This window comes from Macaca fascicularis, chromosome 19 (assembly GCF_037993035.2).
Source record: "Macaca fascicularis isolate 582-1 chromosome 19, T2T-MFA8v1.1".
Taxonomy (NCBI): Eukaryota; Metazoa; Chordata; class Mammalia; order Primates; family Cercopithecidae; genus Macaca; species Macaca fascicularis.
In genome coordinates this window covers 8,154,964-8,177,584 of record NC_088393.1, presented here as the reverse complement: position 1 = coordinate 8,177,584, position 22,621 = coordinate 8,154,964, and the positions used below count along the sequence as shown (strand labels likewise).

General features: G+C 49.9%; 1 protein-coding gene across 9 annotated transcripts in view; it reads right to left on the bottom strand.

Moving 5' to 3' along the window:
- Positions 1–22,621, bottom strand: part of ARHGEF18 (Rho/Rac guanine nucleotide exchange factor 18) — a 133,905-nt gene that overhangs the window by 34,008 nt on the left and 77,276 nt on the right. For 6 of the 9 annotated variants that reach the window (XM_074025612.1, XM_065535138.1, XM_065535139.1 and 3 more), the window contains 4 exons: positions 5,556–5,694; positions 4,300–4,412; positions 4,013–4,153; positions 1,641–1,891 (listed from right to left, as the gene is read on the bottom strand). In XM_074025612.1, the coding sequence (XP_073881713.1) occupies positions 1,641–1,891; positions 4,013–4,153; positions 4,300–4,412; positions 5,556–5,694 (644 nt within the window). Of the gene's footprint in view, positions 1–1,640; positions 1,892–4,012; positions 4,154–4,299; positions 4,413–5,555; positions 5,850–22,621 lie in introns of all 9 variants that reach the window. The other 3 variants (XM_074025614.1, XM_015440600.3, XM_074025613.1) reach the window with 1 other exon arrangement.

Genomic DNA, 22,621 nt, shown 5'->3' with positions numbered 1-22,621 from the left:
CTAATCACAAGGTGTCAAAAAGGTAAAATAAAAAAACCTGCTTCGGGGCTTTGCTACATCACAGATGCTATAAAACTTCCTGAGAGCCAAGAAAAAAAGTAAATGTCAGCCAAAGGACGTTAGAAACATAAAAAGCAGGCCGGGCACAGTGGCTCACACATGTAATCCCAGCAGTTTGGGAGACTTAGGCAGGTGGATCACTTGAGGTCAAGAGTTCGAGACCAGCCTGGCCAACATGGTGAAACCCTGTCTCTACTAAAAATACAAAAAAATCAGCCAGGTGTGGTGGTGGGCACCTGTAATCCCAGCTACTCGGGGAGGGTGAGGCATGAGAATTGCTTAAACCTGGGAGGTGGAGGTTGCAGTGAGCTGACATCACACCATTGCACTCCAGGCTGGACAATAGGCTGAGACTTCATCTCAAAAAAAAAGAAACATAAAAAGCAAAAGGAGTGTTCTTCTAATTAGTTGGCCCAGGATGCTTTGAGCAAATAGTTCGAGGTCACACGAGGGGCACAGCTCCCCTGGGTAAATCTTGGCCTAGGGTGGTCATTTGGGGTTAATACCACTACCATGGATGGTGCTGGTCCACAGGTATGCTTCCCTGCTTCCCCCCTCCCCCCCGATATCAGGTCTTGCTCTGTTGCCCAGGCTGGAGGGCAGTGGCATGATCATAGCTCACTGCAGCCTTGACCTCCCATGCTCAAGCAATCCTCCCACCTCAGCCTCCTGAGTAGCTGGGACTACAGCTATACACTACCACAGCTGGCTAATTTATTTTCACGTTTTGTAGACACGGGGTCTTGCTATGTTGCCCAGGCTGGTCCAGAACTCCTAGGCTCGAGCAATTCACCTGCTTGGCCTCCCACAGTGCTGGGATTACAGGTGTGGGCCACTGCACTCAGTCAATAGGCATATTTTGAACGGTTGAAAGCATAAGTGATTTGAACCAAAAAACAAAAACCAACCAACCAAACGAGCATAGAAGAATGTAACACTGAATAGTGTTCAGCCAGGGACACTGGCTGATTTAGGCCTCTGTGTTTCTAGAATATGAACTGCAGGCATCGCTATAAGGGGCCCAGAGCTGTGTGTCCTCAGGGGAGCAGGTACTCAACAAACAGGAGCCACTCTCGTTTTATTATTCAAAGGAACAGACCAGCACAATGGCTTATGCCTGTGATCTCTGCACTTTGGGAGGCCGAGGAGGGAGGATTGCTTGAGGCCAGGAATTTGAGACCAGCCTGGGAAACAAAGCGAGACCCCATCTCTACAAAAAATAAAAAATTAGCCAGGCGTGGTGTTCCCTGGAGTCCTGGCTACTTGGAAGGCTGAGGCAGGAGGATCACTTGAGCTCAGGAGTTCAAGACCAGCCTGGGCCATATAGTGAGACCCCATTTCTACAAAAAATAAAAAATTAGCTGAGCATGGTGGTGCACAGCTGCAGTCCCTGCCACTCGGGAGGCTGAGGTGGGAGGATCACCTGAGCCTGGGAGGTTGAGGCTGCATTGAGCTGTAACTGCACCACTGCATTCCAGCCTGGGTGGCACAGCAAGACGCTATCTCAGAAAAAAAGAAGAAAGGGACAGAGACAGGGCAGAGGCTTTGAAGACTGTTGAGATGAACATGGCTGCACCCACCTGCTGAACCAGGAGGTCGCCGATTTTCTGGATGACATAATTCCGGTCGCTGCCCTCCTCCAGGGACTCCTGGCGGCGCTCCTTGAGCCGAGCGAGGAAATGGCTGTGCGTCTCCAGCAGGTCATCAGCACATGGGAAGAGGCGGCCAATAGCCTTGCTGCTGAACTGCAGCTCCTCCTGCAGGGCCCTGGAGTACACCTTCAGCATGATCTTGAGAGTCCGCACGTGGTGCACCTCCGTCTGCATCAGCTCTGCAGGGACACGGACGGCAGGACTTAGCCACGCTGGCTCCACGGCCCTGCTGGGCAGTCGTGGGTGCTGCCTGCCCTTCACGTACTGAACTGGCTTCTGAGAGTTCTCTGCCTAAGGCCTTGCGCCTTTGGGGTCTTTCTTACTTCCAGGGCATTCAGGGTTTAGAGTGCTGCAGGGGGTCCCAGCCTAAAGGAGCAGGGGAAGGAGACAGCCCTGGGACCTCCCTATCACAGGAGGGTTTTGTGCCCAGTGTCAACCCAACAGACAACATTTTAAGTCCGTGTGGTTTTTGTTTTTTTTGTTTTTTGTGTTTTTTTGAGATGGAGTCTTGCTCTGTCACCCAGGCTGGAGTGCAGTGGCGCAGTCTCAGCTCACTGCAACCTCCACCTCCTGGGTTCAAGCGATTCTTCTGCCTCAGCCTCCCAAGTAGCTGGGATTACAGGTGCGCACCACCAGGCCCAGCTATCAAGTCTGTTTTTAGGAAGAAGAGTGTTCTGAGGAACACTCCTGTGGCTGTCAAAACTCACACGTCACATCTGTGTGTGTCCCTGACCAGACCTAGACTGCAATGAACAAGATGTTTGCGTCCCCCAAAATTCGTATGTTGAAATTCGAACCCCCAAGGTGATAGTACAGGAGGTGTGGCCCTTGGAAGGTGATGAGGTCAGAAGGGGAGAGAACCTCATGGTGGGACTAGTGCCCTTAGGAAAAGGACCTGAGAACTGGGGGTGGTGGCTCACGCCTGTAATCCCAGCACTCTGGGAGGCCAAGGTGAGCAGATCACTTGAGGTCAGGAGTTGGAGACCAGCCTGGCCAACACAGCGAAACCCTGTCTGTACCAAAAAATAAAAAAATTAGCCGGGCATGGCCAGGCATGGTGGCAGATACCTGTAATCCTAGCATTTTGGGAGGCTGAGGTGGGCAGATCATGAGGTCAGGAGTTCGAGACCAGCCTGGCCAACATGGTGAAACACTGTCACTACTAAAAATACAAAAATTAGCCGGGCATGGTGGTAGGCACCTATAATTCCAGCTACTCGGGAGGCTGAGGCAGGAGAATTGCTTGAACCCGGGAGTTGGAGGTTGCAGTGAGCCGAGATGGAACCACTGTACTCCGGCCTGGGCGATAGAGTGAGACTCCATCTCAAAAAAAGAGAAATTAGCTGGGCATGGTAGCAGGCACTGTCATCCCAGCTACTCAGGAGGCTGAGGCAGGACAATCGCTTAAACCTGGGAGGTGGAGGTTGCAGTGAGCTGAGATTGCATCACTGCATCCAGCCTAGGTGACAGAGTGAGACCCTGTCTCAAAAAAAAAAAAAAAAAAAAAAAAAAAAAAGGACCTGAGAAAGACCATGAAGACCTTGTGAGGACATAGCCAGATGCCACCACAGGAAGCCAGGAAATGGGGCCTCCATGGACACTGTCTGCCGCTGCCTTGATCTTAGACGCCCCAGCCTCTAGAACCATGAGCAATAAACTTCTGTGGCTTCTAAGCCACCCTGTGTATGGTGTTCTATGAGAGCTGCCTATACGGGCTAAGACAGCACAAAACAAGGGAAGAAGAAGATGGATGTGGGCATTCAGCCAGATGCGTCCACAGGGACGTATTCTAACAAAATCCTCTCCGACCGTCTCTTCCCTGGCGTGGGAGGAAGGGCTGCACCAGGGGAGGAGAGAGAAAGACGGAGGCCAGGCACCGTGGCTCACGCCTATAATCCCAACACTTTGGGAGGCCCAGACGGGCGGGTCACTTGAGCTCAGGAGATTGAGACCAGCCTGGGCAACATGGTGAGACCCCCGTCTCTACAGAAAATAAAAAAATTCGCCAGATGCGGTGTGGTCCCAGCTACTGGGGAGGCTGAGGTGGGAGGATTGCTCGAGCCCAGGTCGAGGCTGCGGTGAGCTCTGATTGTCCCACTGTACTCCAGCCTGGGCAATAGAGAGAGACTCTGTCTCAAGAAAGAAAAATAAATAAATAAAGAGAGAAAGAACAAAAGAGGGAAAGAGAGAAAGAGAGAGAGAAAGACAAAGATAAGGAAGGAAGGAAGGCAGGGAGGGGGGAAGGAGCAGAGAAGAGAGTGGAGGGCCGGCGTGGTGGCACAGGGCTGTGGACTCCTCACCGTAAAGGACATCTTGTCTCTTCACCACCTCCCTCTTTTGCTTCTTGGCGTAGGCTGGGTCCACGGCGAGACTCCAGGACTCGGCTTCGAACTCGTGGCCGTCTGACTCAATCTCACTCCTCAGAGAGGCGGCGTAGGGATCTGAGGGAAGAGCGAGGGGCGGCTGCTGGGGGCCCAGAGCCATGTCACCCGGATTCCCTCCCGTGGACGTGCTGACACAGGCCCCAGCTCTTCCCAGGAGGGACAGGGACTGTGTGGCAGCCGCGAGAGAGCGGAGATGACCATACCTTCTACAAAAATGGACTCGGCGTTCGAAGCTGTGAGGGACAGAGAGTCATCAGCTGTCTGCTTAAGTTTTAAAAGCACAGAATCGCCTTCATCCATCTCTCCTGTGAGTGGTCTGGGTGCAAACAATAAAAACAATTGTTTTAGAAAAGTGAATTAAACACACACGCACATCCGATTCGATACTCTCCGAGAACTCTCCAGATTTTCACAGAAGCCTCAACTTTGTCTACAGATCATTGTTTTTAAATTGGGAGATTTGCCGGGTGCGGTGCCTCATGCCTGTAATCCCAGACTTCGGGAGGCCGAAGTCAGGCAGATCACCTGAGGTCAGGAGTTCGAGACCAGCTTGCCCAACATGGCAAAACCCCGTCTCTACTAAAAATACAAAAATTAGCCGGGCGTGGTGGCAGGTGCCTGTAATCCCAGCTACTTGGGAGGCTGAGGCAGGCGAATCACTTGAATCCGGGAGGTGGAGGTTGCAGTGAGCTGAGATTGTGCCAGTGAACTCCAGCCTAAGCGACAGAGACTCTGTCTATAGAAAAAAAAAAGCAGGGGCGGGGGAGATTATCTGTCAATGTCACATCAGGATTTCTTCCATAGTAACTTCCTTCAATGTTTAGTTACATCCTAATGGGGTGTGGATGGCAGCGTCCTTGACAGACCACTGGAGCCCACTTGGGGCCCCTAGGATCCTGTCTACCAGGAGTTAAGTGGAAATGGCTTCATGGTCAAAGGTGGGAGGGCAGTCCTTACTCAGAGGAAAAAGATAATCTATTCCCTTTCCCACGAACTCATGGAATAGCCACCACAAACGTATCAGCTTCTAGCATCACTTTGTACTCGGACACCGCTGCAGGCATTATCAAGGGAACCACTTTGAAGTCCTATAAAACGAGGTAAGGCACAGATAATGGGACGCCACCTCCACACACACCCAGCAGGACTTTGAGCATCACCTTGAGTAAGGAGCCTGGCCTAAGGAGCGAGTCCAAGGATCCCCTGAGGCCACTAGGCAAAGTGGCTCCACCAGGGGTTGAATACACCCCGGGTCACATCGAATATACCCCGGGACACATCGTTTTTGCAAAAAGGCGTGGATCCCGGAAGCAAGCGTTAATGGGAATTTCTCTGCTTGGCACAGGGGCTGCCGTGTGGATTCACACAGATCTAAGTCGGGGTCTCCCTCTGGGGAGGCTGTCAACAGCTCCCCGGGGAACGCCACCCACCCGAGGGCGGAGAGGGGACTCCGGCTTACCCGAGTTGCGTCCCAGGGCCAGCCGGGCTCGGTGTTGGCTGGGGACCCCCTTTCTGAGAGACCGTCATACCGACATTCCTGGACAGGGCCGGGCTGCCATCGGACAGGAGGGTGCCCCGGGGGTTCTCCTTGAGCGAGGCTGTGACAGAGGCAAGGACAGAGTTGGTGCTGAGAAAGTGGGTCGGGTAGCGGAGGTCGCCCGCGCGGAAGCCCCGCTCCGACTGCGGTCGCAGCACGGACAGGATCTTGGAGGTCAGCAGCTCGTTATCCAAGAAGACGTTCTCGCTCCATTTCCTGGGGAAAGAGCCGTAAAAAGACAGCTCGGGGCGGCCGGGGAGCGTGCCGTGCCTGTCCCCGCTTTTGGAGTGAGCATTCCCCATGTTCGCGCCCGGGGCTCCGGGACCCGGCGCGGTGCCAGGCTGGGCTGCGCCGTTTTTATGCCTCGGTGGGATCCTTCTAGAAAACAGAGCTGCGTCTTCCCTTGCTGTATTGGCTGAAGCAGCGGGTCTGGAGGGCAGGATATTGGTCCCCACTGTGACCATTTACTGTGGAAATTGCACAGTATTTGCTGCTTTGATAGAATAAAACAGGGGGAAAAAAAAAAAACCCTCTAGGCTCTCCTTTGGTCTTTGCAGGGTGTAAAAACCAAGTGAGCTGTTTCAGTTTGCTGTAAATAGTCTAAGATCATGAAACTGTGCGTCTGGCGCGCTTCATGCCAAAACCTCGCACGTGATGATAATTAATCTGAGATCAGATGTTAGGGTGACTCTAAGACCCAGAGATGGCAAGACACGGTGTTTAGCCGCCCCTGGTCATCAGGACTCGAATAGAATTCTACCATCGAAGCGGACCTGAGGCTCCGATTCTGTTCCACACCGTGATTATAAACCAATCCAACATCAACAGGGGCTGCAAACACTTGTCTACACCCATCTGTTCGTTAATTTAAGGGTTCAGATCATAGGATACATGTGCCCGCGGATAAGCTCACCTACTCATGGAAAGATGCAACTCTTTTAATTAATTATTATTATTTTTAGAGACAGTCTCACTCTAGCTCAGGCTGGAGTGCAGTGGCCGACCACAGCTTACTGCAGCCTTAAACTCCTAGGCTCAAGCAGTCCTTCTGCCTCAGTCTCCTGAGGAGCTGGGATTATAGGTGTGCTGTATAATTTTAAAATATTTTCTTGTAGAGAGATGGGGGTCTCACTATGTTGCCCAGGCTGGTCTTGAACTCCTGGCTTCAAGTGGTCCTCCTGCTTTGGGCCTCCCAAGATGCAACTCTTAATAAAGCTCAACTATGGCCGGGCGCAGTGGCTCACGCCTGTAATCTCAGCACTTTGGGAGGTCAAGGTGGGTGGATCACAAGGTCAGGAGTTTAAGACCAGCCTGACCAAGATGGTGAAACCCCGTCTCTACTAAAAAAACAAAAAACAACAAAAAAAACCCCACAAAAATTAGAAGGGTGTGGTGGCAGATGCCTGTAATCCCAGCTACTCGGGAGGCTGAGGCAGAGAATTGCTTGAACCCAGGAGGCAGAGGTTGCAGTGAGTGGAGATCGTGCCACTGCACTCCAGCCTGGGCGACAGAGTGAGACTCTGCCTCAAAAATAAAATAAAATAAAATAAAATAAAATAAAATAAAATAAAATAAAATAAATAAAGCTCAACTATCATTCATTAGGTTCAGTTTTCCCCTCCTACTTGACAAGTGTAGTTGAGATGGGCTACTTGGCTAGTTTATTCTTACATTTTATAAAATTGTATCTTCAAGCTCTGCCCAGATAAGGACAAAGAGTAGCATTAAAAAGAAATCTGGGCTGGGCGTGGTGGCTCATGCCTGTAATCCTAGCACTTTGGAAGGTAGAGGTGGAAGGATCATTTGAGGCCAGGAGTTCAAAACCAGCCTGGGAAACATAGCAAGACCCTGTTTCTACACAAAATAAAAAATTAGCTGGGCACAGTGGTGCACACCTGTAGTCCCAGCTACTCGGGAGGCTGAGGCAGTAGGATCACTTGAGCCCAGGAGTTCAAGGCTGCAGTGAGCTATGATCGTGCCACTGCACTCTAGGCTGGGCGACAGAGCGAGACCATCTCAAAAAAAAGAGAAGAGGGGAGGGGAGGGGAGGAGAAAGGAGGGGAGAAGAGAAGAGAAGAGAGAAGAAAAATAGAAATCTGATCTGTCAGGCTGGGTGCAGTGGCTCATGCCTGTAATCCCAGCACTTTGGAAGGCCGAGGCAGGTGGATCACCTGAGGTCAGGAGTTTGAGACCAGCCTGGCCAACATGATGACTAAAAATACAAAATTAGCTGGGCATGGTGGGGAACAACTGTAATTCCAGCTACCCGGGAAGCTGAGGCAGGAGAATCACTTAAACCCGGGAGGCAGAGGTTGCAGTGAGCCCGACATCATGCCACTGCACTCCAGCCTGGACAACACCAGTGAGACTCCATCTGAAAAAAAAAAGAGAAAAAAGAAAAAAAAAAAAAGAAATCTAATCTGTCCAGTGGCCTCCTGGGTCCTAGGTACTGACATACCTAGGATGTCTTGGTTTGTCTATGTTACAGGAAGAGAGCAGCTGGAAGTCTCTTTCTTGGGAACATGGAGTTATAAACCATGGGGTGGGCAGAGCTTGCCCTAGTGGAAAATGTACTCACAGCAGCTCTCCTGGGAGAGGATTCAGCATTCTGAGCAACTTCTTCGTTTTTCTGTTTTTTTTTTTTTGAGACAGATTTCCGCTCTTGTTGCCCAGGCTGGAGTGCAATGGCGCCATTTCGGCTCACCGCAACCTCTGCCTCCCAGGTTCAAGTGATTCTCCTGCCTCAGCCTCCCGAGTGGCTGGGATTACAGGCTCCCCACCACCACACCAGGCTAATTTTGTATTTTTAGTAGAGACGGAGTTTCTCCACGTTGGTCAGGCTGGTCTCGAACTCCCGACTTCAGGTGATCCACCCGCCTCGGCCTCCCAAAGTGCTGGGATTACAGGCTTAAGCCACCGCACCCGGCCTCTGAGCAACTTTTAATTTAGCTGTAAATTGAAGGTGATTGTTAATGTGCAAGTGGGTGTGTGTTAGAGATTTTCTGGCAGAGGAGCCAAGAATTCTCGCCGACTAAGACATCAGCCACTAAGCTGTGTGACAGCACATCACACACATACTCAGTCGCTGTTCATTCTTTCCACGGCCTAGCACAGCAAGGATGACATTTGTTCAGTGGCCAGAAACATTCTGACGTCATGATAATACATGACTAACAATTCCTATTATTATAGGAGACAAAGCAGTTGACGATGTAATTCACAAAGCAACACCTATGTAAAAAAACAGGAATCCTGAACCAAAGGCGACACGGTCCAGGACAGGCATTTCCTGCCATTTCTGTCCAACAACTCCACCCAGACGATTATGACCTAAACATACAAATACAGTGCAAAACCTGAGATGTATCCTTTGCCCAGCAGCATCCTGGCACGGCTGACACATGGTTGCTTGTGGACTGAGGTCCTGACTGAAATCAGATGAATTCTGCTCTAGCACAATAGTCCATAGAAGAAAAAGTCACTAAAAACAGCATTTGGCCAGGCACGGTGGCTCACACCTGTAATCCCAACACTTTGGGAGGCCAAGGGGGGTGGATCATTTAAGGTCAGGAGTTCAAGACCAGCCTGGCCAACATGGTGAAATCCTGTCTGTACTAAAAATACAAAAATTAGCTTGGCGGTGGTGGTGCACACCTGTAATCCCAGCTACTCAGGAGGCTGAGGCAGGAGAATTGCTTGAGCCTGGGAGGCAGAGGTTGTGGTAAGCCGAGATCATGCCACTGCACTCCAGCCTGGGTAACAGAGTAAGATCCTGTCTCAAAAAAAAAAAAAAAAAAAAACCAAACCAAACCAAAAAAATAGCATGTAAAGCAATGCCAATTCCCAAAATCAAGTTGATGGCAAAAAGAAAGAAAAGGAGGGAAGGAAGGAAGGAAGGAAGGAAGGAAAGAAGGAAGGAAGGAAGGAAGGAGAGAAAGAAATGCTGATTCCAAAGAATTTTAATAAACTATTGGTAATGCTAAATCTATGGGAACAGATGTAAATCTTCCTTTCATGATTTAGAAGACACTGAAGTTTTCACATGTTGGGGTCATGACCAGGGGACACCAGGTGAGAGACCAGCCTGGGCAACACAGTGAGATCTCGTCTCTTAAAAAACAACAACAACAAATTAGGCAGGCATGTTGGTGTGTGCCAGGAGTCCCAGCTACCTGGGAGGCTGAGGTGGGAAGATCGCTTGAGCCCTGGGGTTCAAGGCTGTGGTGAGCTATGATTGCCCCACTGCACTCCAGCCTGGGTGACAGAGCAAGACTCTGAAAAAAATGAAACAAAATGAAATAGAATAAGAGGTGGACAGTCATAAATACAGTCTTCCTGGAACACGTGCGGCCGCTGAAATAGCTGACGGGTCAAGACATGAGTCAGTGGCCCTGCCACAGACCCGCTGCATTGATTATGTCCTTTTATTCCGTATTTGTGATGCTTTGACCTCTTGGGGCTTTGCTGAGCAAGGACGCACAGCCCCTCCCAGGGCTGGCCAGTTTCTAGAGATAGTAAACGGTCTGCAGCCAATGCAGAGCTCAGACCCCCAGTTGCCTCCTTTATGGGGCTGTCACACTCCTGGCCGTGGTCCCGCTGCCCTCATCACCTCGGGGTCCCGTCCTGAGCCTGCTCACCCTGCCTGGTCCATTTGTTCCCCAGGAAACCACAATGAAGATTCCTGTCCATATTTTCCCCTGTCCCCCAACCGACCCTGGTGCTTCCCCGTGTGGCCCCTGTGTGGTGTGCCCTGCCTCCTGCTTCCAGAGGACTGTGAATATAAACTTCTTCCTTCCTGATGGTCATTTCTGGGTCTGCGAGTCTCACCATACTGGGTTCAGACAAATCCCAGGTATCCTAAAACGACAGCTGCCCAGGGACCAGAGGTCTGCTTGCCAGGGATGGGAGAGCCTCAGATCGTCTGCCACCTTTTTTTTTTTTTTTTTTTTTTTTTTGAGATGGAGTCTTGCTCTGTCACCCAGGCTGGAAAGCAGTGGGGGTGATCTCGGCTCACTGCAACCTCCACCTCCGGGGTTCAAGTGATTCTCCTGCCTCAGCCTCCTGAGTAGCTGGGATTACAGGTGCCTGCCACCTTGCCCAGCTAATTTTTGTATTTTTAGTAGAGACAGGGTTTCACCATGTTGGCCAGGCTGGTCTCGAACTCTTGACCTCAAGTGATCTGCCTGCCTTGGCCTCCCAAAGTGCTGGGATTACAGGCGTGAGCCCCCGCACCTGGCCTACGGTGTTTCCTTTTGGGGTTCTACGATCCATTGCGGTGACTCTGTGAATACACTAAAAGCCCCTGGGTTGTACTCTTTAATGGGTGCATTGTATGGTCTGTGAATTACGTCTCAATAAACCTGCTCAACCAACAGATTCACACCTGTGATGGACAGGCTTCCTTCTGCAGGGGGAGTGCAAGATACTTGATTTGCAGTTCAACATACGGTGGGAATTAGTCGCTCTGCTCTTGGCTCTGAGAGAGACAGGGATACGTATTTATCTCCTGCTACGGTTTTTCCTACAGCAGACGGCCATGGTGCTTGGGGTTCAGCTTGTGCTGTCCAGAACTTTCTGTGCAGCTGCAAAAGCTACTCAAGAGTCTAATTAGCGCCTCCCGCCCACTGCTGAGATGCGATCGATCGGGGAGCACCTGGCCCGCTGTGGCCACTGTATGCCGCAGAGCTCTTTCTGCAAGGGGACCTGGAGGATGGATGGAAAGAAGTGAACGGTGAAAATCAAAACAGTTCTGACCTGAGGGGGAAAAAATATACCCTATTCTCAGCAACACACACAGACGGTGGCCTATCTTCAGGGTGATTTTTAAAAGCTGGTTTTGTCTTGATTTCGTAAATTCAAGAGTAGTCTCTGGCTAGGCACAGTGGCTCACGCCTGTAATGCCAGAATTTTGGGAGGCTGAGGTGGGAGGATCGCTTGAGGCTAGGTGTTCAAGACCAGCCTGGGCAACATAGTGAGACCCTGTCTCTATAATTTTTTTTTTTTTTTTTTAAACACTAAAACAAGAGCAATCTGAGCAAGTTAGATGACACAGCTTTCGTAACAGGTGTCAGGATCCCACCTGCATTACTTTACTGGGACAAAAGATTCCATACTTTTCTTCTTCTTCTTCTTTCTTTTTCTTTTTTATGAGACAGCTCTCACTCTGTCACCCAGGCTGGAGTGCAGTGGCGCGATCTCGGCTCACTGCAACCTCCACCTCCCAGGTTCAAGTGATTCTCCTGCCTCAGCTCCCTGAGTAGCTGGAATTACAGGTGCCCACCACGACGTCTGGCTATTTTTGTATTTTTTTGTAAAGATGGTATTTCTCCATGTTGTCCAGGCTGGTCTCAAACTCCTGGCCTCAAGTGATCCGCCTGCCTCAGCCTTACCAAAGTGTTGGGGTTACAGGCCTGAGCCACCTCACCCAGCGTAAGAGCCCAGACTTTTTTATTATTATTATTTTTTTTGAGACGGAGTCTCGCTCTGTTGCCTAGGCTGGAGTGCAGTGGTGCAATCTCGGCTCACTGCAAGCTCCGCCTTCTGGGTTCACGCCATTCTCCTGCCTCAGCCTCCCGAGTAGCTGGGACTACAGGGGCCCGCCACCACGCCCGGCTAATTTTTTGTATTTTTAGTAGAGACGGGGTTTCACCATGTTAGCCAGGATGGTCTTGATCTCCTGACCTCGTAATCCGGCTGCCTCGGCCTCCCAAAGTGATGGGATTACAGGCGTGAGCCACCGCGCCTGGCCGACCCCAGACTTTTTCTAGTGCCTCTGTGCTTCCTTTGTGACTCAGTCTCTCATAAATCCTGTAAGTCACAGGCTTTGTCCTCTGATATCCAAGGACACTCCTCATTAGGTCTTACAGGAACAGGACTCACCAAAAATTACATGAAAATGGCTGAGTAGTTACTAGCCTGTTCAAAGTAATATTCAAGAAAATCCTGATACACTTTTTTTTTTTTTTTTTTTTTTTTGAGACAGAGTCTTGATCTGTCACCCAGGCTGGAATGTAGTGGCACAATCTTGGCTCACTGCAACCTTCACCTCCCTGCAGTGGTGCAATCTTGGCTTACTGCAACCCTGCTTCCTGGGTTCAAGTGATTCTCCTGCCTCAGCCTCCCCAGTAACTGGGACTACACGCGCCCACACCCAGCTAATTTTTGTATTTTTAGTAGAGATGGAGTTTCGCCATGTTGGCCAGGCTGGTCTCACACTCCTGACCTCAGGTGATCTACCCGCCTAGGCCTCCCAAAGTGCTGGGATTATAGGAGTGAGCCACTGAGCCCAGCCTGCCTTCTTGTTTTTTTTTTTTTTTTTTTTTTTTTAAGAGAGACAGGGTCTCACTCCATCACCCAGGCTGGAGTGCAGTGGCATGATCACAGCTCACTGAAGCCTCCAATTCCTGGGCTCAAAGGACCCTCCGGCCTCAGCCTCCTGAGTAGCTGGGATTACAGGTGCGTGACACCATGCCCAGCTAATTTAAACTTTTTCTGTAGCAACGGGGATCTCATTATGTTGCCCAGGCTGGTCTTGAATACCTGGCCTCAAGGGATCCTCCCACTTTGGCTTCCCAAAGTGCTGGGATTATAGACATGAGCCACTGTACCCGGCCTTGATATGACATGTTAAGTGACTGCCTTAATTGGTTTCAAATTGTCTTTTATATATAATCTAAAGGCACACTGACTTCTAGAAATGCCTTCTAGAAATGCCAATTTGTAAGCCTAAATTGCAGATTCCTATATATAGCCTCTCACTTGTAAAGGCACCCCAACCATCTTTTAAAGGCAGCTGGGCCCTGGTCCATAAGTCTCCACAGTTTCTGCAAAGGACTGTTCAAGAAACACATGGGGCTGGGAGTGGTGGCTCAAGTCTGTAATCTGAGTACTTTGGGAGGCTGAGGCAGGAGGATCCCTTGAGCCCAGGATGTCGAGACTGCAGTGAGCTATGATGGCACCACTGTACTCCAGGCTGAGTGACATAGCGAGACCCTGTCTCTGAAAAAAAAAACAACAAAAAGAAAGAAACAAGTGAACCAGACAAGTGTCTCGGTTTCAAGGCCTGGCCTCAGAAATAATGGCTTCTTTTCTCACATTTAGGGGGATTTTCTGTCCCCACCCATCCTTCTGTTCTTTGTTTCAGCCCAGACTTTTCTTTTAGGCTGAGAGTGCAACCTGGCTCTAGAGAGTTCTAGCAAGCACTGGCTTACCGGCGAGTGTTCGAGAGACAATTAGAGAAAATCTGATGCCAGATGAAGTTTTCAGTTCACAGTTCCTGCCTTTTCAGCCACCTGGGAATAGACTAAATCGATGAGAAGGCGACTTCATCGATTTCTCTTTCTTGCCTCATTTTGATGTTACACAAGCAAGATAGTATTAAAAAGAATAAAAAGGTAGGAGGAAGAAAAAAACCCCTTCGTCCCACACCTCAGGGGAGAAAGAAAAATTTAAAAAGACATCTTGCAGCTTAGAAGGTAAGTATGACTCAGAATATTCTTCCCAAACCTGGTACTATCCAAAAACAAGAAACAAAACCAAAAGCCGCCTACTTCAAATTACATGTCAAACCCCCAAAATACCATTTTAAAAAAATGTGGTAATTCGTAGCAACAGGTCTTACTTATTGAGTGCTTCTTGCATTCCAGGCTGGGTCCTGAGGACCTAATATTTTTTTTTTTTGAGAGGGAGTCTCACTCTGTCATCCAGGCTGGAGTGCCGTGGCATGATCTTGACTCACTGCAACCTCCACCTCCCGGGTTCAAGCGATTCTCCTGCCTCAGCATCCTGAGTAGCTGGGATTACAGCTGCCCGTATCCACGCCTGGCTAATTTTTATATTTTTACTACAGACGGGGTTTCACCATGTTGGCCAGGCTGGTTTCGAATGCCTGACCTCAAGTGATTCGCCCACCTTGGCCTCCCAAAGTGTTGGGATTACAGGGGTGAGCCTCCGTGCCTGGCCTCACTTAGTATTTCTTAAGTCCTGCAGTCCTCACAATGACTCAACAGTAGGTACTACTGTTATTTTATCTTTGTATGTTTTGAAACAGGGTCTCACTCTGTCACCCTGGCTATAGTGCACAGGCACTATCACGGCTCACTGCAGCCTCAACCTCCTTGTCTCGAGTGATCCTCCCACCTCAGCCTCCCGAGTAGCTGGGACCACAGATGTGTGCTATCACGCCTGGCTAATTTAGAGATGGGATCTGGCTGTGTTGCCAAGGCTGGTCTCGAACTCCTGGACTCAAGTGATGCTCTTGCCTTGGCCTCCCAAAGTGCTTGAGTTCATTTTTGTTATGAAGTATAACATTTAGGTTGAGGTTGGTTGATTTATTTATCGTCTATGGATGTGGGCATTATTGTTCTATTTTATTTATTTATTTATTTGAAGATAGGGTCTTGCTCTGTCACCCAGGCTGGAGTACAGTGGCACAGACATAGCTTACTGCAGTTATGAATTCCTGGGCTCAAGCAGTCCTCTGGCCTCAGCTTCCCAAGTGGCTGGGACTCTAGGTGCATATCACCATGCCCAGCTAATTTTTTAGATATTTTTGTAGAGAGAGGGTCTCCATGTTACCAAGGCTGATCTTGAACTCCAGGCTTTAGCTGTCTCCCACCTCAGCCTCCCAAAGTGCTGGGATTACAGGCAACACCATGCCTGGCCTGTGTTAATTTTGGGAGCTGTATATTTGGGTACAGTGGCTCACGCCTATAATTCCAGCACTTTGGGGGGCCGAGGTGGGAGGATCACTTGAGATCAAGAGTTTGAGATCAGCCTGGCCAACATGGTGAGACTTCATCTCTCCAAAAATTAAAAAAAAAAAAAAAAACTTAGCCAGGCATGGTAGTGTATGCCTGTAGTCCTGGGTGCTCAGGAGGCTGAGGCAGAAGGATCGCTTGAGCCTGGGACCTCAAGGCTGCAGTGAGCCATGATTATGCCACTGCACTCCAGCCTGGGTGACAGAGCAGGCCTTCATCTTTTTTCAAGAAAAGAAAAAAAGACAGGGAAGTATCTCAAAAGTTAAATCCACCAAGTGCAATGTGGTAGCCTGAGCTGGATTCTGGAGCAGAAAAATAAGTGAAATTTGGATAAAGCCTGGGAGTTTAGTCAACAGTTATTAATGTGAGGGGAAACTGGGTGTGGGGTACATTAATATTCTCTTTTCTATCTATGCAACTTTTCTGTAAATTGAAAATTATTCCCAAGCAATAGGTTCCTTAAAAAAAAAAAAAAAAGCCGGGCGCGGTGGCTCACGCCTGTAATCCCAGCTCTCAGGGAGGCAGAGGCGGGAGGATAGCTTGAGCCCAGGAGTTCGAGACCTGCCTGGGTAATATAGTGAGACCCCGTTCTCCACAAAAAGGAAAAAAAAAAAAAAAGTTTATTGAGGCACGAATCAATTTTTTAAAAAAAGTCCTTCCAGGACGCACTGAGGCTTGTTAAACACAACAGAGTTTTTGGTAAGGCATATGCACGGGGGTGCTCTGACTTAAGAAAGAACCAGAACTCACTGGCACTGAGACAGCGCCCTCTCTGTGGCATGCATGCCACTGCCCTCTGGGCCCCTCCTGTGGGATCTTCTAGAGCCTCCTCTGACGGATGTGGGGCCCTCTCTCAGTGCCAGGGACATGAGCCCCAGCTTGGGGAGCCTATGGGACGATAACTTCTCTTGTACCTTGAAATCCAATCGGCCACAGTCCTGCCTTCTGCCTGTTTCTTAAAATTTTTATTTATTTATTTATTTTATTTGATTTTTTTTTTTTTTTTTTTTTTTTTTTTTTTTTTTTTTTTTTTTTTGAGACGGAGTCTTGCTCTGTCGCCCAGGCTGGAGTGCAGTGGCGCAATCTCTGCTCACTGCAAGCTCCGCCTCCCGGGTTCACGCCATTCTCCTGCCTCAGCCTCCCGAGTAGCTGGGACTACAGGCGCCCGCCACTGCGCCCGGCTAATTTTTTTCTATTTTTAGTAGAGACGGGGTTTCACCATGGTCTCGATCTCCTGACCTTGTGATCCGCCCGCCTCGGCCTCCCAAAGTGCTGGGATTACAGGCGTGAGCCACCGTGCCCGGCCTATTTGATATTTTTTGAGATGGAGTCTTGCTCAAGTCACTCAGGCTGAAGTGCAGTGGCGTGATCTTGGCTCACTGCAAGCTCCGCCTCCCGGGTTCACGCCATTCTCCGGCCTCAGCCTCCCGAGTAGCTGGGACTACAGGAGCCCGCCACCGCGCCCGGCTAATTTTTTTGTATTTTTAGTAGAGACGGGGTTTCACCAGGTTAGCCAGGATGGTCTCGATCTCCTGACCTTGTGATCCGCCCGTCTCGGCCTCCCAAAGTGCTGGGATTACAGGCGTGAGCCACCGTGCCCAGCTTTATTTATTTATTTTTGAGATGGAGTCTCACTCTGTTGCCCAGGCTGCAGTGCAGCAGCGCGATCTCAGCTTACTGCAACCTCTGCCTCCTAGGTTCAAGCAATTCTCCCTCCTCAGCCTCCCGAGTAGCTGGGATTACAGGCACTTGCCACCATGTCCGGGTAATTTTTGTATTTTTAGTAGAGATGAGGTTTCACCATGTTGGCCAAGCTGGTCTCAAACGCCTGAAGTGATCCGCCCGCCTCAGCCTCCCAAAGTGCTGGGATTACAGGCATGAGCCACCGCACCCGGCCTTCTGTTTAACGAGCTTTGGGGCTACCCCCTGGTCACTTAGCCCAGGCTGAGATCACCGTGAGTGGCTGCCCATCTGGACTCACCCATTCTCATCCCGCCCCATCTACAGAGTCCAGACGCTCCCTGGCCTCACCTCTTGCCACGTTTTGTACCCTGCATCCCAACTACACTGACGTGCCATACCAGGAAGCCTCAGACGCCTGGGCCCCTTGGCTCAAGGCGTCTCCCTTATCTGGCCAGCTGTGGGGCCAGGTCAGAGTCCTTCTGCATGGTGCACCCCCGCCCTCGGGCCCCGTGGCTTAGGCCTGCAGGCTTCCTTTACAGCTCACCATGCTCATGACTTTATCACCCTGCCTCGCTGCACCTTGACCTCCCTGGGAGCAAGGGTCAGGTGCTGTTCATCTCCAGGCACTGGCGTCACATCAGATCTACGCACTCAGCCCGTTGCGGCACGAGCACACAGCCATGCAGGCTACCACGGCCCTGTGGCGAAGGGTGCAGTCGGGGAGGGCAGGGGGCAGAATGAGGACAGAGGTCAGGGAAGGCACCCAAAGGTGCGACCTGCGGGAGTCCAGGGTAATCTCCTTCTCGGCCATTTCCCTTTCGTTTTTTTGACAGTCTCAGTCTGTTGCCCAGGCTGGAGTGCAGTGGTGTGGTCCCAGCTCGCTGCAGGCTCCAACTCCTGGGCTCAAGTGATCCTCCTGCCTCAGCCTCCTGAACCATTAAAGACAACAGCCACCTTCAGGGCCATTATCTTTGGTGGGATTTTAAGTTCCACTTAAAAGGAAAAAAAAAAAAACTCTTTAGAAGGCCAAGGTGGGAAGATCACTTGAGGCCAGGAGTTCAAGGCTCCAGTGAGCTATGATCGTACCACTGTACTCCAGCCTGGGAGAGAAGTGAGAGTCCATTTCAGAAGAAAGAAAATATCCACGCGACAGGCTGTGGGGTCAACTAGGCTCTGCTGGAAGGTGAAGGAAGGCTACAACCAGGAACCAAGTGGGTGCCTGGCCTGACAGATGGGAACACAAACTACCTCCCAAAGCCAGGGGTTACTCACCCAAGAAAATCGAGTTAAAAACTGCCTGAAAAAAATGCATTTTAAGCACTGCTATTTCTTAAGTGGAATTGTAGGACTCTTCGACTTAGCCACCACCCACCCCCAGTCAGTTTCACATAAACACGAAAATCCTTACACATTCTCAACACGACCGCAGGAATTAACTGTTGGGCTACTTTCTGGTTTTATCATCTTCTTCTTCTCACTGTTTATTTAAGTTCTGAACATGTTTGCCCAGAGGTTTGACCTGTTACAAACTCTTATTCTATTCCTTTACAAAAGAGGTGATTTTCATTTTTTTCTCTCTCTCTTTTTCTTTTTTCTTTTTTGAGACAGAGTCTCACTCTGTCATCCAGGTTGGAGTGCAGTTGCGTGATCTCGCCTCACTACAGACTCTGCCTCCCAGATTCAAGCAATTCTTGTGCTTCAGCCTCCCAAGTAGCTGGGATTACAGGCGTGTGCCATCACACCTGGCTAATTTTTGTATTTTTAGTAGAGACAGCGTTTCACCATGTTTCCCAGGCTGGCCTTGAGCTCCTGAGCTCAAGCAATCTGCCTGCCTCAGCCTCCCAAAGTGTTGGGATTACAGGCATGAGCCACTACGCCCGGCCTTCCTTTTTTTTTTTAGAGACAGGGTCTCACTGTCATCCAGGTTGGAGTGCAGTGGCATGATCATAGCTCACTGCAGCCCTGACCTCCGGGGCTCCAGTGCAGTGATCCTCCCACCTCAACCTCCCAAGTAGCTAGAACTACAGGCAGGCACTCCCACACTTGGCTGATTTTTGTATTTTCTGTAGAGACAGCGTCTCGCTATGTTGCTCAGGCATCTTGAATTCCTTCCCGTGCTCAGGCAATCTTGCCACCTTGGCCTCCCAAAGTGCTAGGATTATAAGCGAGAGCCATTGTGCCTGGCCAAGACAGCCCTTTTTGTTTCTGGACAGTGCCTGGACACATGAAGCCCACACACATCCCCGCTCCAGGGTACTGGGTAGACGCACCTGCCCTTGGGCCCAGCTTGCAAAAGTTAGGCTGTTGGGGCAACATGTGACCTCAGGGAGACTCGTTTCTTCACTGGGGGGCTCTCCAGAAGCCTGCGGTGAATCGGGCCCTAAAACATCCTGTGTGAGACTTTCCTGGCAGGTTCTGCGACAGCAAAAAGGCCAGACGGAACCACATTCTTGCCTGCGGTGGGGGTTTGGGTTTCCCCCACCCCGAGCTTATGAGAGGGAAAAAGGAGGGCTGGGTCATCTCTAACCCCAAAGCTCCTCCACCCCAATCATTCAAACTTAACTTTCTTTGAGATTCCGAAGGCTCTGTAGAACCTTTCAACACAGCGAGGTAACCTGTGATTTTAGAATATTTGACAGCATAACTAAGAACTCAAGCGTCCACGGTGAGAAACCGCATTCTCTATGGCAACCCTTCGAAGCCGTTTTTTCCCCCTGGGACCAGTCTCATCGTAAGAGTAAGGGATGCCTCACAGTACAAAACACACTTGCTGCTGGCTGGAAATACCCACGTCCTAAGGCCTTTATCCTGGTGGGAGTGTTCCATTCTGAGCAAACGTTCTCTCATCCAGGGCAGCCGCATTTCTGTGACATAGGAGAATATTACGTGATTTTGCATAAGGGGAAAACTAAGGTGGAGGTGGGAAAGGCAGGCAAAGAGGTGGATTTTGGTGCCCAAATCACTAGATGTCGATTAGGTGTCTGGTATACTGCCTAAGAGTAAATTCTCATCATTCTTTGGTGCTTTTTTTTTCTTTTTTTTTTTTTTGAGACGGAGTCACACTCTGTCGCCTGGGCTGGAGTGTGGTGGCGCAATCTCAGCTCACTGCAACCTCCGCCTCCCAGGTTCAGGCAATTCTCCTGCCTCAGTCTCTCGAGTAGCTGGGACGACAGGTGCGCTCCACCATGCCCGGCTAATTTTTGTATTTTTAGTAGAGACGGGTTTCGTCATGTTGCCAAGCTGGTCTCAAACTCCTGACCTCAGGTGATCCACCCGCCTCAGCCTCCCAAAGCGTTGAATGGATTACAGGCATGAGCCACCGTGCCTGGCTCATTCTTTGGTGCTTTTTTTCTTTTCTGAGACAGGGTCTTGCTCTGTTGACCAGGCTAGAGTGCAGTGGTGCAATCATGGCTCACCGCAGTCTCCAACTCCTAGACTCTAGCAATCCTCCTGCCTCAGCCTCCCAAGTAGCTGGGACTACAGGCATGTGCCACCAAGTTTGGCTAATTTCCTATTTTATTTTATTTTTTGAGACAGGGTCTCACTCTGTTGCCCAGGCTGGAGTGCAGTGGTGTATTCATAGGTCACTGTAGCCTCGAACTCCTGAGTTCCAGCAATCCTCCTGCCTCAGCCTCCTGAGTAGCTGGGACTACAGGCACACACCACCATGCCTGGCTAATTTTTATGCTTTTTGTAGAGACAGGGTGTTGCTATGTTGCCCAGGCTGGTCTTGAACTCCTAACCTCAAGCGATTCTCCTGCCTTGGTCTCCCAAAGTGTTGAGATTACAGGCATGAACCACTGTGCCTGGCCTCCCATCATTCTTAAGCTTTTTTTTTTTATTGAGACGGAGTCTTTCTCTGTCACCCAGGCTGGAGTACAGTGGTGCGATCTCGGCTCACTGCAATCTCCGCCTCCCAGGTTTAAGCGATTCTCCTGCTTCAGCCTCCCAGGTAGCTGGGATTACAGGTGCCCACCACCATGCCCGGCTAATTTTTGTATTTTTAGTAGAGACGGAGTTTCACCATGTTGGCCAGGCTGGTCTCGAACTCCTGACCTCGTGATCCGCCCACCTTGGCCTCTCGAATTGCTGGGATTACAGGTGTGAACCACTGCGCCCGGCCTATTCTTTTTCTTTGAGACAGAGTTTCACTCTGTTGCCCAGGCTAGAGTGCAGTGGCATGATCTCAGCTCACTGCAAGCTCCGCCTCCCAGGTTTACGCCACTCTCCTGCCTCAGCCTCCCGAGTAGCTGGGACTACAGGCCCCCACCACCACGCCCAGCTAATTTTTTGTATTTTTAGTAGAGACGGGGTTTCACTATGTTAGCCAGGATGGTCTCGATCTCCTGACCTCGTGATCTGCCCGCCTCGGCCTCCCAAAGTGCTGGGATTACAGGCGTGAGTCACCGCGCCTGATCCATTCTTAATCAGCTTTAACTCCAAACGTTTGTGTTTTCTTGTAGGGGAGCAGGGGGAGACCCCCAGCTTTTTTCCATTGATATAGAAGGCATTTCTCTAAATGTGTAAGAGCAAGCCAGAGCCCTACTCTTGTTTAATAAAGATAAGAACTAAGGCAAACTGCTCTAGGTGAGACACCTTAGGGGGATTAGAAAAAAAAAAAAAAAGGAACAAAATGGAACATTCTTGGGCATAAAACCAGTTGGCTGCATGTTATGGCCTTAAAAAAGTACAAATGTGGTACAAACTCTTCATCTGCAAAGATTCCTGGCTGATAAGAAACGGCTCTCATGAAATACTGATAAGGCTCATGAAAAAATGTCACCTATAGCACTGTTACCTGAATTTGAGCCTTTTTTTGTGGGGGGAAGGGGGGAGGGGATGGAGTCTCACTGTGTCACCAAGCTGGAGTGCAGTGGCGCGATCTCAGCTCACTGCAACCTCCGCCTCTCAGGTTCCAGCGATTCTCCTGCCTCAGTCTCCCGAGTAGCTGGGATTACAGGTACCTGCCACCATGCCTGGCAAATTTTTGTATTTTTAGTAGAGACAAAGTTTCACCATGTTGACCAGGATGGTCTCGATCTCCTGACCTCGTGATCTGCCCGCCTTGGACTCCCAAAGTGCTGAGGTTACAGGCATGAGCCACCGCACCCGGCCTAAATTTGAGCCTTCTTAATGAATAGTACAAGAGTGAACTAAAATTTAAAATTAAATTAAAATTGACCAGCACTCTTACCATCACTTATAAATGTCTCCATGCCCCCATCTGTATTGACATGGGTGTATATGTTCAGTTATAGTTGCAGGGAACATACGAATATTTCACATTGCTATGGGCTTTGTAAGTACTGTTTTAATCATTTCCCTGCTGTTAGACATTCGATGCCTTCCAATTTCATATATGAGTCTCTGTGAGATGAGATTTTGGATGCAGAGGTTACAAATCCTGTCTGATTTTTAGACTTGCATTACCAAACTGCTTTTCCCAAGGACTCTGCTAATAAGTGTAACCTTGCAGGAAAATCTGGCTCAAGAAAGAAACTCCAGCCTGGCGTGGTGGCTCATGCTTGTAATCCCAGCACTTTGGGA